The following is a 17,922-nucleotide window of genomic DNA, read 5'->3' as shown; positions in this document are numbered from 1 at the left end:
ACGACAGTTTAGCTAGCAGGAAACGAGGACCCACAGTCCCACCTCATTACGGTCAAACTCATCAGCCACTGCTGAAATGACGGCAAAAAGAAGACACCATTGAGTCATTTAAAAGGCAACGCCGGTTCTTTTACATTTGGCCCTTGATTTTACATTATTACATCATGTTCTACTCACCCATATGAGTTTTGTGTCAATTGGAGCTGTTCTGAAGATATTCCATTAGGTTATATCCAAGTTACGTCTTCCTATGGGCAACGACTTGAAGGCACAAACTAAAGCATTCATAATTTATCATTTATAGTACGCCAGCATACATAACATGTAGGTGAATCATTGTCCCCCAGACATCCGCGGGTATATTTTTTATATTTCTATTTTTAAAAAACAACGCGTTGTGTGTATGATGTCATAATTCGCCTAGATGTTATGAATGCTGGCGTACCATAAAGAATAAATTATGAACAGTTAAGTTTGTGCCTTCAACTCGTTGCACATAGGAAGACGTTACTTAGATATAACCTAACCGAATATCTTAAAAACGGCTCAGAATGACACAAAACTCATATGGGTGAGTAGAACATGATGTAATAATGTAAAATCAAGGGCCAATGTAAAAAAAACGAAATTCCCCTTTAACCTCTGACTATAAGCTGACTAAAATTAGATCCTTCACTGATGGGAGACTATAAAGCTTCCTCTTTTTACAGAAAAATAAAACACAGTTTCTCAACCATATGAAACCTCAAAAACTGTCATCAGATATGAAGAAATCTTCCCTGCAGATGTGTCGTTACACTGGACCCACCAGGGTGCCGGTTAGCAGCAACAAGGTACACAGAGATTTAAAAAAAAATGTAAAACTGAACAGCATCCCCCTCCTTTTTCTCTTGCTGCACATTGAAAGTCAGCTGCCTGCAAGAAGTCTGAACGTTTTATGACCAGAGACATATTTGGACAAGTGCGTCCATGTTGAATAGGTCCAATCTCTCAAACAATCGGAGCGTTATATTCAAGATGGATTTGGTGGATATTCAGAAGTGACCGGCATCCAGCTCAACACAGGCACCATAGGCCACTCCAGGTATGTTAAAAAAAATAAAAATTTATCTTTCTTCTCCTAATGGTTAAGGCTGGTGGTAGTGTAATGGTATGGGGGACATTTTCAAACTGTGGGCCCCTTTATACCAAGTGATTTCCCAATGAATTACACCACCTACCCCACCAGCATGTCCATCCCTTTATGATGCAGTGATAAAACGGTGACTTTCAGCAGGGTAATTAATCACAGAGCTAGAATTATCTGAGTGCATGAGGAGATTTCTGGAATATGTTGGCAAAGACGAGCATCATAGATGTACAGCTGACATATGGACAGCAGCTTGATGATGCCATCATGGTGAGACAGAGGAAAATCTCTTTATGCTACCTATAAGGAACTATGCCACGAATAATAAAGACAATAACAATCAGCTCGCAAGCTAATATTTGATTATTTTTGTCCTATTTAGAGTGAAAAGATTTAAAGGGAAGAATATTTTCAACAACACTTAAATACTACTAAATATAGAGGGTGTTTCTTTAATATTTATGTTTAAGTTTAAGTATTAAAATCTACTTTAACAATGCAAATCAATAAAATTATTAGAGCAGGAATGATTAATACAGGTGCATCAATAAGTAGAGAGAAAGATCCCAAAAAGTTTTATTTTAATAAAAAATATAATTCATACATAAGATTCAATAAGTACAATGAGTGAAACATTTCAGCATTTATGTCTGATAATTTTGATGATGGGATTTTAAATGCAACAATGATTGTTACAACATATTATGACCTAAGCAGTCAGGTGGAGGAAGGCTGATCTGACAGATGTCCTGCAAATTTAAACTGAACATTGCCAAATAATGTTGAATGACAGGAAAAAGTTGAATACTTGAATCTTCTAATAAACAAATGTTTTGTTTTAACAGCAGGAGCAAGATTTGATGCAATTTCTGTTTAAAATAAAAATAGCTCATGAAAGAATTTGTATTACGATACTTTTGATACACTGATATAATAGCACAGCATCTTAAGATCTGTATTAATGCTTGTTTAGCATCTGATGTCTAAGAAACAGGTGAAGGAGGAAACAGTCAGGCTGAGTTGCACTTTCCAAAGATGAAATGTTAAAAGCTCCATAAAAGGGTAACAACTGTGCAAAAATTAATAAGAGGGATTCCCTTATAGATCATGAAATGTAAACAGGTACCTAAACCAGTTGCAGTCCATGCATATAAAACAGTAGAAAGCTACCACTGAATATTTGCTCAAACTATCACCTTCCACTTGATACACAGGAGACGATAAATACATCAGCTTGGTAACAGGAAACTCATATCAACATGTTTTGAACAGAGGAATGATAACAATTGCAGTGAAAAAAGGAAGCCAACAGTGACCAAAGAAAGTAGAAATAGCACGTGTTATCAACCAGATTACAGAATTGGGAAATTTTCCCTTTGTGAGCTTTGATCCGTGTTCAGAAGGTCAAAACCCCACAACTGACTGCAATGCAACTACATTTTCAGTCATTGCAGGCATCAATTGAAAGCTTCTACTTTGATGCCTTGAACAAAGAAAAAAGGGTTTATGCATAAATAAATTGAATCTTATATTTTATTTTTTCTGTTGGAATAGAAATCAAAACCTGTATCAACTCCCCTGCATTTCATTTTTCAGCAGAAATGAAATGCAAAAACTGTTAACAGCCAGGAAAGCATGACTGGTGCAGCTCTTAAAGAAAAGAAAAAAACGTATGTGGCTATTTTAAGCTATAAATAGGAGGTAGAACTATTTATACCAATGAAAAACATGAAAATTAGTATTTTTGGCTCCCACAAGGGGCAAAAATCAACTCCAAAATCCCCTTGGAATGATGCATGTCTGCTTATCCTGCTGTTACTGAAATTAGTCTCAGGACCTCAAATGAGACATTTTAGGCTCGTGCAGCAACACAGAGGGAGCTTTTCTTTTCCATCAACACAATAAATCTGCTGCATTTGCCTTAGATTTATCCACTGCAGGAAGGAATTCCATCAAAAGTAAAAAGGAGCAGTCTAGTGTGAGATTAGACTCAACAGAAAGGATGGCAGAGGAGCTTTGTGATCAGTCATGCCCGCCGCTGCAGGTCAGCTAAGCCTATGGGGAATGCTAAAAGTCCTTGATCCTAGCCCAGAGCTAAAGTCCAAACCTTTTGTTCTTCTATTTAATCATAAAACATATATGATGAAGCACAGAGATTCTGCTGCTAATGTGCTGGAGTTCTGTTACATCTCATCCTTTCCCCGCACTCCTATTCCCTCAATCAACAAGAACCTTCAGACTTTGTCATTTTGTATGCAAAATGACATTTTGTTGTGTACACCTTACAACAGTTGTAACGATATTGCAGTTGGAGTAGATAAACATTACCAATATAAGGTGCAGCAGTGATCACTTTAACATATCTCAATGGAAACATAAAATGAAAGAGAAAAGGATAGTTTTTTGCTTTAGAAAAAGAATTGCATTGATCACCACACTAAATCCAGGCAGTTTATATAACTTATAAAGAAAACACAATTTATTGAAAAGAAAAAAGAAAAATAGTTTTTAGCCCTTTGGTTTATTATTTCTGTGGAAGAACATACTTGTCATTAACCAGCCACAATCCAGGCATCTTTTTTTTCCCCTACAAAGCAACTACAGTGGAATCCGCTTATAGTGATCACGGATATTGTAATCAACCGCTAATATAGATCAAAAGGCTTGGGACAGAATCATTTTCATACAAATGCTGTTTAAATAATTTGTTTAAAGTACTCAAGAAATCCCCTTATAGTGTTCATTTTTGGCCATTTTATGAATGTAAACATGTGCAAAAATCATTTTAAAATTACGTGTAGCCTAGTTATTTTATTGTTCTTCTGCCTAGCTAGCTAAAGTAAAAAGTTGACGATCGGGCAGCTAGAACTATCTTGCGAGTCATGACTGGAAATGAAGGATGAATATGTGGAGACCGTTATCTCTTCAAGAGCTGAGATGAGGAATGCAGTTTGCTTTTTAAAGACTGGTCTCCTGCATGTTGGTTTAAAAAACGTTGACCTTTTATATCATTTTGGAAAAGAAGTGAACTCTGTGTTGGACATCACTCTGATCAAGGAAACCATTGATAAATATGTGAAGTCATTTCTTAATGCGGCGCAGCAGATCCGCAACACAAAACAGAGGTAGGCTAGCTTTAATTTTCTGTAGCCTATGCAGTTATCTTCTATGTAATTGTTCTATGAAACCGTTTGTTTCAAACTTCAGACTTGAAGACTTGCACAGCACAGTATACTGTCATTAAAAATATACAGTCATATATTTATATTACTATTTTTTAATGTATTTATTACTGTTTTCAAGGCTGCACTTTAAAAAATGTAATTGTCTAGAGCTGTTTAAAACTAAATTTCTTTTTGTATACACAAAATGACAAAATAAATCTGTCTAAGTCTAAAGATGCATGGTACTGCAATAGAATTCAGTAAATGCAGAAGCTACCAGTTTCATTTCATTTTTTTCATTGAAAGACCACACAAATGGAAGCGAATCTCTGAGATTCGCTTCCATACAGAAAGCCCACATTCTTATCTTCAGGTAACACAGAGTACATGTCAGATTAAATAATACTACTTCAGCAATAGTTTGAAGGTGTTACTTCATTGTATGTCTCGTACCATGTCTGTTGGTTGTGCTGTTCTTTTTACATTTCGTTGCAGGTGATGAAGCAGACTGAAAATGTTTTCTCGTTATCTCCCTTCTATCTCCTCTTTCTTTCATCTTTTCGTTTTCCCTTTTCTATTCCATTTACATTGCAGTGTCCATATAATCTGTAAAACTCCCTGCATAATTATATGCATGAAACAAGCGGAACACTCTGGCAATAGCCCTACTGCTCCACTTGTGAAAGTAAAATCTGTTAGACTCTTTTTGGCATCAAGACAATTATTCTTATTGCCACATTGCCAGACAGGACACTGTAAAAAAAAAAAAAAGAAAAAAAGAAAAACCACACAAATGGCATTTAGATGATATTCTGCATAAAAAAATAAGTGAAATCAACCGCTTATAGTGTTCAAATTGGCTCTGGACGTGATCACTATAAGCGGATTACACTGTATTACTAAGCACACACTCACAAAAAAAAAACAAACAAACAAACTTTTGAGGATGCAACTGTCATAACTTTTTCATAGTAGTAGCGCCCACCCAGGTCATGTCGCCCTGGTCAAAGAGCCATATAGCCCATTTCAAACATAACTAAACTCTAAAAGTCTTCATCAAAAAAAAAAAAAAAAATTTAAATGTAGAGTTTGCTTTGGGATAATCAGGACTACTGGATTTAAATATTTTGCATTTATAGTCAGAAAATCCAGTGATTAGTATCAGCCTGATGTTCAGCAGAAGGAGAGCTGGACATGGCTGAGGGACAACTCAGGGTTACACAGATAAAGGAGAAGGAAATCTCCAGGTAAACGGTTGGTGACACATTCATTTGTTTAGATCAGCCTACATCCTCCGTGTAATTCTGGAGCGTGGAAAATACCACCTGTGTACAAAAAGCGCCCTTGAGATTCAAGGGAATTTCTGAATTTAGACAACAGCAGTGAAACAGACGGTTTCACCACCATTAGTTAAAAAAGAGACACCACTGGCACTGATTGCGCACTGGAAAAAAGAAAAAAACACACACAAAGATATGCGTTGTTTTCTAACAGAGAGAGCCGACAGATGTCAGTGCGCTTTACACATGACCAGGGCCACGTTCCCCACTCACCTTTTCTCCTTTTAGGATGTCACACAGCGCCGTTTTCCTCCTTTTGTCTCAACTAAAGGTGCTGCTGTTTTAGGTCCCGCACAAAAATACGCGGCGGCTCCTTTCCTCGCCTTCCTAAGGAACGTGTTGGCTTCGGTTTCAGTCCTGGAAATTGTCCCTCCGTCTGGTTCCGAAACGCAACTCGGAAGTTTGATAGAAAGTTACGGCTTTGCTTCGCTGCGGTATGCAGCTGCTAGAGATGAGATCATTCAGGCTCTGCCTCCCCTCACCTCCCTCTACCCACAGGAATCTCGCGAGAAAGCACGGTAAGTGGGGAAAAAAACGTAAAGCGTTGCTGTGGCAACAGAGCTCACCTGTGGATGCTGGATAAAGGAAAATATGAAAGAGCTCTCACTCTGGTTCGAAAATGCAGTGGTTGAATTTTTTTTTTTAAAGGTTGTTCACATTTAGGTATATTAGAAGAAAACAACTTAATCAGCAGGTACACAAAAAATAAAAATTTTGTTTTACCCATTAAAAAAAGGAAAAAGTGATCGAACTCTGGTGTATCATGATTAATCGATAATTAAGATAATCATCAACTAATTTTGTAACGATTACATGTCAACTAAAGTATGGAGACTCAAAAACATGCATTTAGCTGACAAAGCAACCCAATTAGAGCAGTGATTATACCAATATTGCAAAAAAATTAAAAATATTTTACATTTAAGGGAAAAGAAAACTTTTCATCTTTCAATATGATCTATTCAGAACTCCTCAAGTGGAAAAGTTTAAGTTTCATCTTTTTTAATTCTGTAAATAAAATATATAAATATATTTTTTTTTTTTTTTGCTATCTTATTATTAATTGATAATTAGAATAATTAATCAATAGATTAATTGGTAGCACAAAAAACATTGTTAGTTGCAGCCCTGCTCTGGTGTAATGGCGCCTGACACTTTGTTCTGGTGTCCAAATAAATCAGATTTAGACTTGTCTTCCAAAATAAAAAGTGTTATACTAGAAGTCCTTGTATTCTAATGGGTTTTGGTAGCATGTGTGGAAATCCTTAATTTTTTGGAGATTTCTTAATGATTGTGAGGTAGACGGATAAACCTGACTTAAAACCTCGGTCTTTCACCTCATGAACTCAAATTCAGTTTTGATCTAGCCTGACATTTTGAGACTAAAAACAATGCATCCTTTCTACATTTCACTGAAATAAATCCTGACCTCACTAATTATATTATTAAAACAATGATTTAATGTATGTACGTGCTCATGAATTGTAAGGTTGTCACCACTATGAGACAATAGGCGAGTAACATTTCTTGTTAACTAAAAACTCCAATGAACTCCCAAGAATGGAGTCTAGAGAAATCTTACAATTAGAATTGTTTTCTTAAATCATTAAAGACAAAATTAGTTCAGCATAATTATAGACACAATATTTACACAAGAAGCCAATTTATTGCAGCCAATTAACCTAAACTGGTATGTTCATGTTTTTAAGTAACTATGTTAAAAGAAACAGAGCTGGTCTAACATGTTTGGACATGTTTTTGTTTTCTAAATTATAAAACATAGTTCTCATGCATTTCTTATTGTCATTTAAAGACAGTACAAGTAGTGATTATTCAGACATTTAAATGGACACACTATGCATCATGAAAAACATTGAAAATATAAATTAGCATCTTATTTAAACCTTACCTCTTTTCTAACACATTTATAGAAGTGTCCATGTCTCCGAGTCACAGAGACAGGGCCCTAAATATTGCCACAGACTCTTACGCCCTTGTAACAGTAGGACCGGTTATCTATGAGTTGAATAATAATATTCCACTCTTTCTAATCCTTAAGAAATGTTTTCTGATATAAATATTGTAATTTTATACAACTTCTTTTTGACTTGTGTAAATTATATCATAAACAGAATAACTTTAATGATCTTTTCCTGCAAGCAAAACACCAGAAATGCAGCAAAGCATCAGTGACAGTTTTAAATAAATGACACGTCGACATGCATCAGAACCAAACTTTTTCTAGTGTCATTTGTATACATGCAAAATCAGGGATGTAGTTTATAACCACAAGAGCCAACACAAACACAGATAAAAGCTGTAAAGTGTCGTGGGCTTACGTCTTTGACCCCAGTGCATTCGATGCAAAACCCATCAGGACCCTGCCTGACCTGTGCTGCAGCTCTGACATCATGAACTGATGTGAATGTGAGCGGATGTCCAGAAAATCCCATGTTAATCTGTGGACATTGCAAACAAAGCTGTCCGTACATGGAAAACCAAAGCTGGATGAGAGCTTATCACACCACAGCAAGGCCAATGCCTAAATGATTGATTTAGGAGCTGTCTTTAGGAAGCTATGTGGCACTAATGCATTCCTGCAGCTGCATAGGTTACTTGTATCAGCAAATTTTACCTGGAAATGTGGCTTGAATAATTGGCTGCTTAGAGGTCAGTACGTAATGCTGATGTATATCCTGTTGGTTATTTTAGAAGGTTCTAAAAATAATACCAAATTCCCTCTGCTGCACCTCAAGATTTATTGTTCTAGGTAGTTGTTCAAACACCTTTATTGTGAGCTTTGCTTAGTGGTAGTAGATGCTTTTTGAGACTTCAAGTAAATAAAAAAAAAACATCTCTGAGAGATCAATGTGGATTTTAAGTTTTTATTTCAGTGCAAACATATTGTTTGAATTTTTCCATTTGATAAGAGCATGACTGAAGTTTCCATTTGCATGATTAACTCGGTAGCACCATCTGCTGGTAGCACTAGTATAAGACAAGAAACTAAAAGTTTACATCCTTGTTTTTTAACTGATCATATCTATAAAACACTGCTTTTAATTTCCCAGAAATTTTTCAAACATGAAACAAAACTTCCACTATCTTTAAGCACTTATATGACCTCAGATGATATACCATCAGCGTTTTAGAATATCACCCTCATTTACTAAGGCTTAAAAATGTGGAGGCCAGCATTTCAGCGTTGACTGTGACAGATGAAAAGCCATAAGCAGCACAGGCTATTCTTAGGTCTTTGTTAATCTAAGCAGTCTTTGAATGTCAGGCTCTACATCAATAGTTGGGAAATTCTTGCTGTATCTCTTAAAAGGCTCTCCCTCAGGCCCAATGAGGAATTTCTCAAAGTTCCAGGAGATGTCGGCCCTGGTGACTGGACTCCACACCAGAAATCGGGGGTCCTGCATGAGGGAACTAGAGTCGTCTTCAGGATAAGGTAGTTTGGCTTTCAGATAGGCAAAGACTGGATGGGTGTTTGCTCCGTTGACGTCGCACTTCTCGAACAAGGTGAAGTTGGGCTTGAAGCCCCCACCTGGTCGTACATGCTCCAGTGAGTGCAGAATCTCCCCATTGCTACAGTTCTCCTGAAAACATGCAATACAGACATGAATGCTGTGGATCTCTTTCTACTAACTCCAATCATTTTTCTAAATCTCCTTTAGGAAATTAGCTCATCTTTGAAGTATTTAACAGCAGCATAGATTTAACATCCAAGTAATTCAGACGAACCTGCAGCTCAACTCACCTGATATCCAAACTGGTTACAAGGGAAGCCCAGGACCACCAGCCGATGGGGGTACTTGCTCTGTAGCTGGTTGAGCTCGCTGAAGTCCCGGGTGGTGGTGCCTCAGAGCGAGGCCACATTTTCTATGAGGACAACGCGTCCCCTGAAGACATTGAAGTCCACAGAGTCCCCTTCCAGTGAGGTGGCCCTCAGATCATAGAAAGTCTTAGCAATGAAGGTCATTTTGGTGCCTCTTTACAGGGAGACTGGGGCTCAAAACGGGACTGTATCCAACACCCGGATCACCTGACTCCCTCAGAGCAGAAAGTTGCCTTTCACGGTGTCATATTGCCCTGCAGGAAACTGATCGCCTGGTGATAAACTCTCCATACAAGTTCCAAATACAGTAGAGGGAGGAAACTGATTGTAAAAACCAAACAAGTACATCTCATAAAGTGCATTTGAAGGAAAATGTTATTAATCAAATTAGTGCAAAGTCACTAAGTAAAATCAAAATGACAAAATAAAACCCTGAAAACACTGGTGTACATTTGAAGAGCCAATACCAGGAAAAAAAAAAACACCTTTCTTGTAATTATTGGTTCACATCCTTTGCTTTATGCTTCTACCAGCTGTGCTCATTAAAACTTACATTTTTGCCCATTTTTTATCATAGAATAAGTCAATCTGATTCTGATTTTAATGACCAGGATTTCATAACTTTACCCTGTTTTCAGTTTCTCCAAAACCTCATCTCTAAACAGTCTGGGATGTTCCTTCTTCTTTGTGTTGCTGCTTGTTTACTCATGTTAAGGCCTGATTAATGTTAGACTATACTTCTGAAGCCAGTCGATTGTAATAGATTTTGTTTAGAAATATCAAAGCACAGAAAGTTGGACCCAAATGTTTGCAGGACTTTGTTTTTTTTTTCTACTTCATAAGCAATCATTATTATTTTAACATAATTAACAGGTCGAAATACAGAGAAATATTTTATTGTATAACATAAAAGTCTTGAATAAAGTAAATAAAGTGTAGAAAATAAAAAAAATGACAGAACTCGTTTGAGAAGCTAGTTTAATTTAGTGTGTTTGGCTATTCTGCAGCTCTTTGTACGTGTATCAGCTTTCTTAGTCATCAAAAATTAAAACAATCAGCTACATCTGCCAGGATCTGATGAAAATTATATGAGGCTACTAACTGAACTCCCCGTAAACCTAACATCAATGCAGTCCTGATAAAATGACTCTTAAGATTGACAATTTTGTTTTGTTTAAACATGGAAACAGTTGTTTTACATTAACATTTCAGTTCTTATTTAGAATTTTATAACAAACATCAACAATCTCCTTAAGAAACATGAATCTCCTTGTCTGTAGCAGTATTTTCAGTGTAAGACATGTCTTCAATTTTCCAAAAGTATTGAAAAATGAGTTCTTAAAGCAACATTTTGATAAATATTCCTCCACATGGTACAGCTGTGTTTCCTTTGAGGCGAAAGTCCACAGATTAAATGAAACTACCCCAATTTGGTTCGAGTTTCTAGCTTAATAAATTAGATCCGTGATCTGACCTTTCTGTAATAGTCATTGAAAAAATATGGTTGTTAATGTTCCTTTGAGTATCAACTAATAATAAAAATGACAATAAAAATCAAAAAGTAAATAAATCCAGTGATAAACCCATGATGCATATATATATAGTAAAAATCCACATTTGAAGAGAGAATTAATTTGAGTTGAACACACTTATCTGGCACCAAAATTTCCTGTTCATTCAGCCAGACACGCCCTCTGCTGGCAGCTGCTGTTTACTGCATCCTTTGCAACCTACATTAAAAAATTAAGAGATCCAGCGCCCTCCAGTGTGTGAAGTTATGTTTTAAGCAGTCAGTAAGCAGTTAAAAAGATGTAACCTTAGATATTCCTACAGCCTTCATCCTTTAACAGGCACAAGTCCTCTGTGTGTGATTATCCTGACTGCTCTTCTCTTCCTGCAGAGCGACCTGATCCAAATAGCTGTCCAGAGACCCCAGAAGGTTGTCCACGTCTCTCTTTTGAGCTTGAAGAACCAGTTCTGTCACACGTATGAATGACTACAGCAAGAAAAGATGGAGAAATATTAAATTTCTTTTAAAAGCCATGCTACATATTCATTTTTTTTTAGATTTATCACAATAAAATCACAAACCTCAGTGTATTTTGTGAGTGTGTACAATGTATTAACCTCTTAACATCCACCGAATTTTAAGTAATTCTCACCTTTTTGCATACCCAAAATTAAAAAGCAAATTACTAAAGAACTGTAAGCCCAAATTAGAAACTAGAAAGCTAACACTTTCTAGTTTCTGAAAATATAAAAAACATGTGACTAAAACACAGCCTAAACTGCATCAGTTCAAACATGATTCAAAGTAACTTCTGAAGTCATCAGCATATCCAAACCTCTCCAAAATATGCCAAATTATTACAAATTTTGCATATTGCTTTTACTCAACAATTTTACCACATTTTGATGGCCACAAAATAATTTTAAAGCAAATATTTTTTTTTTTCATTTTTCAAACTTTCCATCTAATTATCTAAAAGTGTGCAATGATCCAAGAATGGACCTGCATCTGTGCCTTTTACTATTTGGCTATATATCTTGGCTGCATTACTAAAATAAGCCATGTTTTAAAGGTAATTTAACTGGCTAGAGAGCCAATGAATTTTCAAGTTTTAGAATAATGATAATTATTATTATTGTTATGTTGAAAGTAATCCCCCCTTTTGCTGCTATCAAACTAATCAAAATACAAGTTTTATAGAAGTTTCATTCAAATTTTGGGGATGAATAAAATGCAACTCAGACTCACACAAAGCACCAAAAATAAACTCCTGTTGACTGCAAATGCATAAAGGCAATAAATAAAATATTCAAGGGAAATCTGATTGATTTCTTGTATTTTCTTTCTCTGGTGCTTTTGCACCCCTTTCTAATTCTGCCCTGGACAACCACCCATATTGCCCATATCTAAAACCACCACTGTTTACCAGGCTTACAGTCAGAGCCATGTTCATGTGTGGTGATAATCCACCGAAAATCAAAATCATTGAACTTTTCTGTGAAAAAAAATTATCAATAAGATCTGTCACTACATGCAAAAAGCTAATAGTGTACTTGAAAAGACCTGCAGCTCTAATTGCAGGAGAGTAAAGTCTGCAAGCAGTGGTTCAAATATGAAAAAATATATTTTTCATATCTTCCTGTGTATAATCTGGAATCATAATGATGTTCTGTATTGTGTTGTCTTTGCTAGATAAATTCCCATTATTATTCAATATAGTTTGAGGAAATAAAAGGGGCATAATCACTTTTAGAAGACACTATAAATATAACTAAAATGAGATTTATTCTGGATCAGCAATACCTCGCTGATGTTGCTGCTGGTGGAAGCGCTGGCCTCAAAGAACTCCATGCCGTAGGTTTCTGCTAGCTGTAAGATTTAATAAGGTCACATCTCTTCAAAGTAAATTAAATATGCATTAATTTAAAAAAAATGACAGCATTTAAGTGGATAGTAGACAAACTTTTTTATTAAGCTTCCATTTTTATGATAAATTTGTATGGGTCTGAATCAATCTTCAGGCTGGAAAACATCTGCCTGTGTGTAATTCATCTGTGTTGTTTTTGTTTTGAATTGAATAACAGAAATAATGGAACCTTCTGATAACATTTCAATTCATTTGCAGGTTTGTACTTCCTTCTTCACAAATCAACTTTCTGGAAACCAGTAAATAACGGAGAAGCCTAATTGTACCTTTTGTCCTTGTTCCTTTGTTACTTGTCTGCTGCACTCTTCATCTGCTTTGTTTCCAACCAAAATGGTTTGAACATCATCTGGAGCGTTCTGTACGTTAAAAAAAAGGACATTGGAACCCAAACAGTGGAGTAAATTGCTCCATCAACCTGATGAAAGAGTAATTAGAGTTAAATTAGAGCTCTTACTTCATCTACATCACCGGCCCACTTCGCTATGTGCTGAAAAGACGCCCTGTCTGTGATGTCATACACAAATATAATACCCTGCAACAAACGATTAGGAGGAGGAATGAAGGAATTTTTGATCAATTAAAGTAAAGTTTGTAATATTAATACCTGGGCCCGCCTGTAGTACTGTTTGGTGATAGTCTGATAGCGCTCCTGTCCAGCGGTGTCCCTGCACAGGAGATAAAACACTTAAGAGAACAGTCATAAAGAGAGCTATCGGCATTCAGGTGAAAAGTTATTTTCTGTATTGAAAGAATCGACAACGTACCAAATCTGTACTCGGACCCTGAGTCCATCGATCTCTATAGTTTTCATTTTAAAATCCACTCCTAAACAAAAAAAACAGGAAGGGAGAATTTTGTTACAGATGACGCAAAAGAAATCTCTAAAAACAAAAAAAAAAAAAGGATTTTCACTGGCAGTGCATGACTTGATACAATCGGCCGTTTAGTATCGTCTCATGCTCATTTAACAGGAGGCATTGCTGCAAAGTGAATTGACGTTCGGGACCCTTAAACTCACCAGTTTGCATGGTGCAATAAGTTTCTCTAATCTGCAATATAACCAAAACTGAAGTGGGATTTTTGCACAGTTACATGGAATAATTTTGAAAAATAACTGTGCTGTTCTTTGTAAAGAAATTTAAACATATAGGAGCTGTTTTTTTTTTTTCCTTATCTCTGGGGAAGGAATTGTTTTGATTACAGGTAATACATTCACAATTTTTTCTGCTAATCAAAGGATTATAAAAAAAAAAAAAAAGGAAAAACAAAATAGAACATTATGCCCACTAATCACTAGTTTGATCCTAACATTCTTCAGCTGAAATAATTTCTATCTTTAATACTTCTGTATGTTATTTTATATATTTTTTGTGAAATAACAAAAAAATTAATAAAAAGATGAACCGAAGGGAACTTTGGAATCTTTAATAAAAAACTTTGCAACTTAAAATTCCAGCATTAAGTTTTCTATTTCTTTTTTCAAACTTACATGAAGACTGTACTCTTTAGAAGTCGTGGTCCCTCTGATTCATATTTTAAGTGATCTCTCCCAGCAGGAAGCTGGGGAGCATGTGCAACAATAAGCCTTTTGCATGACTCTGAAAATATGTTCTGCAAGCAGAGCATAACCGGTTCGATCAGGAAACATTTTCCCTTAAAGAGAACAGCTCTTTGGGCTTTTCTAGGCTTAAAGTTTCTTCACAATACGGAAAATTCTCCAAAGATAATGCATGGATCACTTTTGGCCATTGGGTAGAAAATCGACCTATTTGTGACCTTAAATAAGTAACTTGTGAGGATTCAAAGCTGTAGCTCAGAGACACCATTATGTGCTAATTATGAGACGGTGACACTGTTTATGCTCAGTGACAGCATAACTGGGTTATATTAAAACACAGATTGTACACAGTCCTCTATGAACTTTATCCTCATCCCACCAACACAGACAAAAGGTTTAGTGAGGAAAACTTGTTTTTCAAAACGGCATTTAAATTGATTCTTCTTTCATAAGAAACATTCTCTGAATCGTTTCTTAGAATCTTCCTAATTGGTATCAAAATTAGGATTTACGTCATGAAATATTTTTGAAAACAATAGCTATGTAGAAGGAAGTTTAAAATCCACCCTTTAATTTTTTTTTCAGTACACATCTACTCTCTGACCCATGAAGGATTCAAAGCTTGGCGTGGATTCATGCCGTCCAATTAGTCCGTCTGCATCTCTCACACTATGTGATGCCAAATTGTTGCTGGTGAATGTTTCAAACCTTCTGCAGGAGCTCCAGTGCTTTGCAAAAGCATTTATAACCCTTGAAGTTTTTCCAATCTTCCCAGATAACTTCCACATTCATTTGTGTATTTAGATGGGATTTTAACAGAAAATATGATACAGAATTAAAATACTCAACCTACAACAGGAAGTGCATAATTGTATTTTTTAAATTTATTTCCAGAAATGATCAAATAAGAAGTTTGGCAGGTGTTTGCATGTATCTCTCTCATTAAACACTTCTAAGAAACATTTTTGCAGCATTTACAGCTGTAATTCATTTGAGGTATAGCTCCACCAGCTTTATGCATCAAAAAATGACATTTTTGCCACTTTTTTTTGTATAGTCAAATCAATTGAAAGTGTCTGTTTTAAAGAGTTAAGTAAACTACAGCTCCAACTTTTTTGCAGATGTACTGAAGAAATAAAATGTTCTGTTAAAGTAATATGAGATGTTTGAAGTTTTCAATCCTTCTCAACTATATAGATGCAAATAAATAAACCCTCTGAGGCTCTATGCAGAACAGCTGCATTTAAACTGAGATAAGCCGTCTCTTGGTAATAAGGTTATATTGTAAACATTTATATAAGATTTTATTTAAGGGGTATCAGAGCAAAGGGGATGAATAAACTTTTAGATTAATATAATAGAAATCATTAGACATGTTTTTTTTAAGATTGTCAAATAAAAAAACCCAAATATATTGATCCATAACATTACAAATTTTGAAAATATCAAGTTGCTTGAATACTTTTTGAAGGTACTGCCTGCAGAGATCTAAAGCCCAGATTTCATGTCCAATGCTCAAATAACAGAGTTTAATCCAATGTTAAGCTGAGCCCGGCCTATTAGTCTCATGACATTTATAACCCGGCTTAATGCTTCACACTATAAAGCAGAGAATTGATATTTTTAGTCATGGCACATTAAAGCCCAACCAGCTACATTTTCCATCTAAGTGAATAATGAGGGAGAAGTGGAGAGGAAAAGGAGCAGGGGACATATTAAGCCCTAATGTGTTCATCAATCCACACTTTTTGTTCTAAAAACAAAACAAAAACACAGGAAGAAGAATCAGAATGAGAAAGATTGACATTTAGTTTAGACTTTCTTTTTCTTTCAAAATGTTTTAGGGTTTTAGAAAAAACTATTTGCAGAGGGACCTGAAGTAGTCCGTGATATTATACCAATAAATAAAGTCAATATAAAAGGGAAAAACAATGATGGCAGAAGAAATACTAAAAATAATTCTCAGACATGTAGAGTTGTCCTATACTGAGTGTTTATCCGGTTCATCCTGTGACTGAAACACTGAGAACTTGTCTGATGACTTTTCTAGTCTTACCGATGGTGGAAATATGCGAAGGATCAAATTCACCTTCCGTGAACCTTCGCAGCATGCAGGTCTTCCCCACTCCGGAGTCTCCGAGGAGAAGCAACCTGAACAAGACGTCGTACTGTTTAGCCATGACCAAAAAAAAACTAGAACATGACGGAGAAAGAAACCTTTTTCATCTGCAGGCTTCGGGATCAGATGCTGCCTTCAGGGCACGCCGGAAATCCCGCTTCCACTGATGCAAAGTCTTCGTCAGCGCAGCAGGGAGTTGAGCTCGCTTCCTTGAGTTTGTTTTAGAACATACTCTAACAACCTATATATATATTGAAGATTATATATATATATATATATATATATATATATATATATATATATATATATATATAAAATAAAAAATAACTATAAAAAATAACTATTTTCTGTCACCTTAATTCTTGATAATCCGTTAAAGGCAACAAGAAGCGTATTATTTGAACAATTTAACTTAACATATCTTCAAATAGGTTTTATATTACATATATATATATATATATATATATATATATATATATATATATATATATATGTATATATATATATACGTATATATATATATATACACTATATTGCCAAAAGTATTTGCTCACCTGCCTTGACTCACATATGAGCTTAAGTGACATCCCGTTCCTAATCCATAGGGTTCAATATGACGTCGGTCCACCCTTTGCAGCTAGAACAGCTTCAACTCTTCTGGGAAGGCTGTCCACAAGGTTTAGGAGTGTGTTTATGGGAATTTTTGACCATTCTTCCAGAAGCGCATTTGTGAGGTCGCACACTGATGTTGGACGAGAAGGCCTGGCTCTCAGTCTCCGCTCTAATTCATCCCAAAGGTGTTCTATCGGGTTGAGGTCAGGACTCTGTGCAGGCCAGTCAAGTTCATCCACACCAGACTCTGTCATCCATGTCTTTATGGACCTTGCTTTGTGCACTGGTGCACAGTCATGTTGGAAGAGGAAGGGGCCAGCTCCAAACTGTTCCCACAAAGTTGGGAGCATGGAATTGTCCAAAATGTCTTGGTATGCTGAAGCATTCAGAGTTCCTTTCACTGGAACTAAGGGGCCAAGCCCAGCTCCTGAAAAACAACCTCACACCATAATCCCCCCTCCACCAAACTTTACACTTGGCACAATGCAGTCAGACAAGTACCGTTCTCCTGGCAACCGCCAAACCCAGACCCGTCCATCAGATTGCCAGATGGAGAAGCGCGATTCGTCACTCCAGAGAACGCGTCTCCACTGCTCTAGAGTCCAGTGGCGGCGTGCTTTACACCACCGCATCCGACGCTTTGCATTGCACTTGGTGATGTATGGCTTGGATGCAGCTGCTCGACCATGGAAACCCATTCCATGAAGCTCTCTGCGCACTGT

General features: G+C 36.2%; 3 protein-coding genes across 7 annotated transcripts in view; all 3 read right to left on the bottom strand.

Annotated features, from left to right (window-relative positions):
• LOC119787522 (signal-induced proliferation-associated 1-like protein 1) overlaps positions 1-6,122 on the bottom strand; it is a 54,266-nt gene extending 48,144 nt beyond the window's left edge. For both annotated transcript variants that reach the window (XM_038291429.1, XM_038291430.1), the window contains exon 1: positions 5,847-6,122. The gene's annotated coding sequence lies outside the window, so the exon portion shown is untranslated. The remainder of the gene's footprint in view (positions 1-5,846) is intronic.
• A 2,405-nt stretch (positions 6,123-8,527) lies between these two features.
• Positions 8,528-9,760, bottom strand: gpx2 (glutathione peroxidase 2). Its single transcript, XM_038291369.1, has 2 exons — positions 9,397-9,760; positions 8,528-9,235 (listed from the first exon to the last, which is right to left on the bottom strand). Exons 1-2 carry the CDS (start codon positions 9,616-9,618, stop codon positions 8,882-8,884), a joined length of 576 nt encoding a protein of 191 aa, XP_038147297.1. The 5' UTR covers positions 9,619-9,760; the 3' UTR covers positions 8,528-8,881.
• A 639-nt stretch (positions 9,761-10,399) lies between these two features.
• Positions 10,400-16,753, bottom strand: LOC119787481 (ras-related protein Rab-15-like). 4 transcript variants are annotated; one of them, XM_038291367.1, is made up of 8 exons: positions 16,687-16,753; positions 16,526-16,620; positions 13,676-13,736; positions 13,516-13,576; positions 13,366-13,443; positions 13,178-13,267; positions 12,788-12,853; positions 10,400-11,470 (listed from the first exon to the last, which is right to left on the bottom strand). In XM_038291367.1, exons 2-8 carry the CDS (start codon positions 16,578-16,580, stop codon positions 11,318-11,320), a joined length of 564 nt encoding a protein of 187 aa, XP_038147295.1. In that variant the 5' UTR covers positions 16,581-16,620; positions 16,687-16,753; the 3' UTR covers positions 10,400-11,317. The 4 variants fall into 4 exon arrangements, with proteins under 4 accessions (XP_038147295.1, XP_038147296.1, XP_038147292.1 ...); XM_038291368.1 differs by having other exon boundaries at positions 16,559-16,620; positions 16,687-16,702; XM_038291364.1 differs by having other exon boundaries at positions 16,526-16,740.
• Positions 16,754-17,922: the final 1,169 nt, after the last annotated feature.

The sequence above is a fragment of the Cyprinodon tularosa genome, unplaced genomic scaffold, assembly GCF_016077235.1.
Source record: "Cyprinodon tularosa strain WSP-4 unplaced genomic scaffold, ASM1607723v1 ctg3, whole genome shotgun sequence".
Lineage (NCBI taxonomy): Eukaryota > Metazoa > Chordata > Actinopteri > Cyprinodontiformes > Cyprinodontidae > Cyprinodon > Cyprinodon tularosa.
Note: the sequence above shows the minus strand (reverse complement) of the source record. Positions and strands in the feature narration are given on the sequence as shown.

What these genes read in the sequence shown, in the direction of transcription:
- LOC119787481 (XM_038291364.1), bottom strand. Translation starts at nt 16,649, where the DNA reads ATGGCTAAACAGTACGACGTCTTGTTCAGGTTGCTTCTCCTCGGAGAC. An exon ending in TTCGCATATTTCCACCATCG is followed by an intron (nt 13,737 to 16,525) that starts GTAAGACTAGAA and finishes TTTTTTGTTTAG; the next exon opens with GAGTGGATTTTAAAATGAAA. An exon ending in AGTACTACAGGCGGGCCCAG is followed by an intron (nt 13,444 to 13,515) that starts GTATTAATATTA and finishes CGTTTGTTGCAG; the next exon opens with GGTATTATATTTGTGTATGA.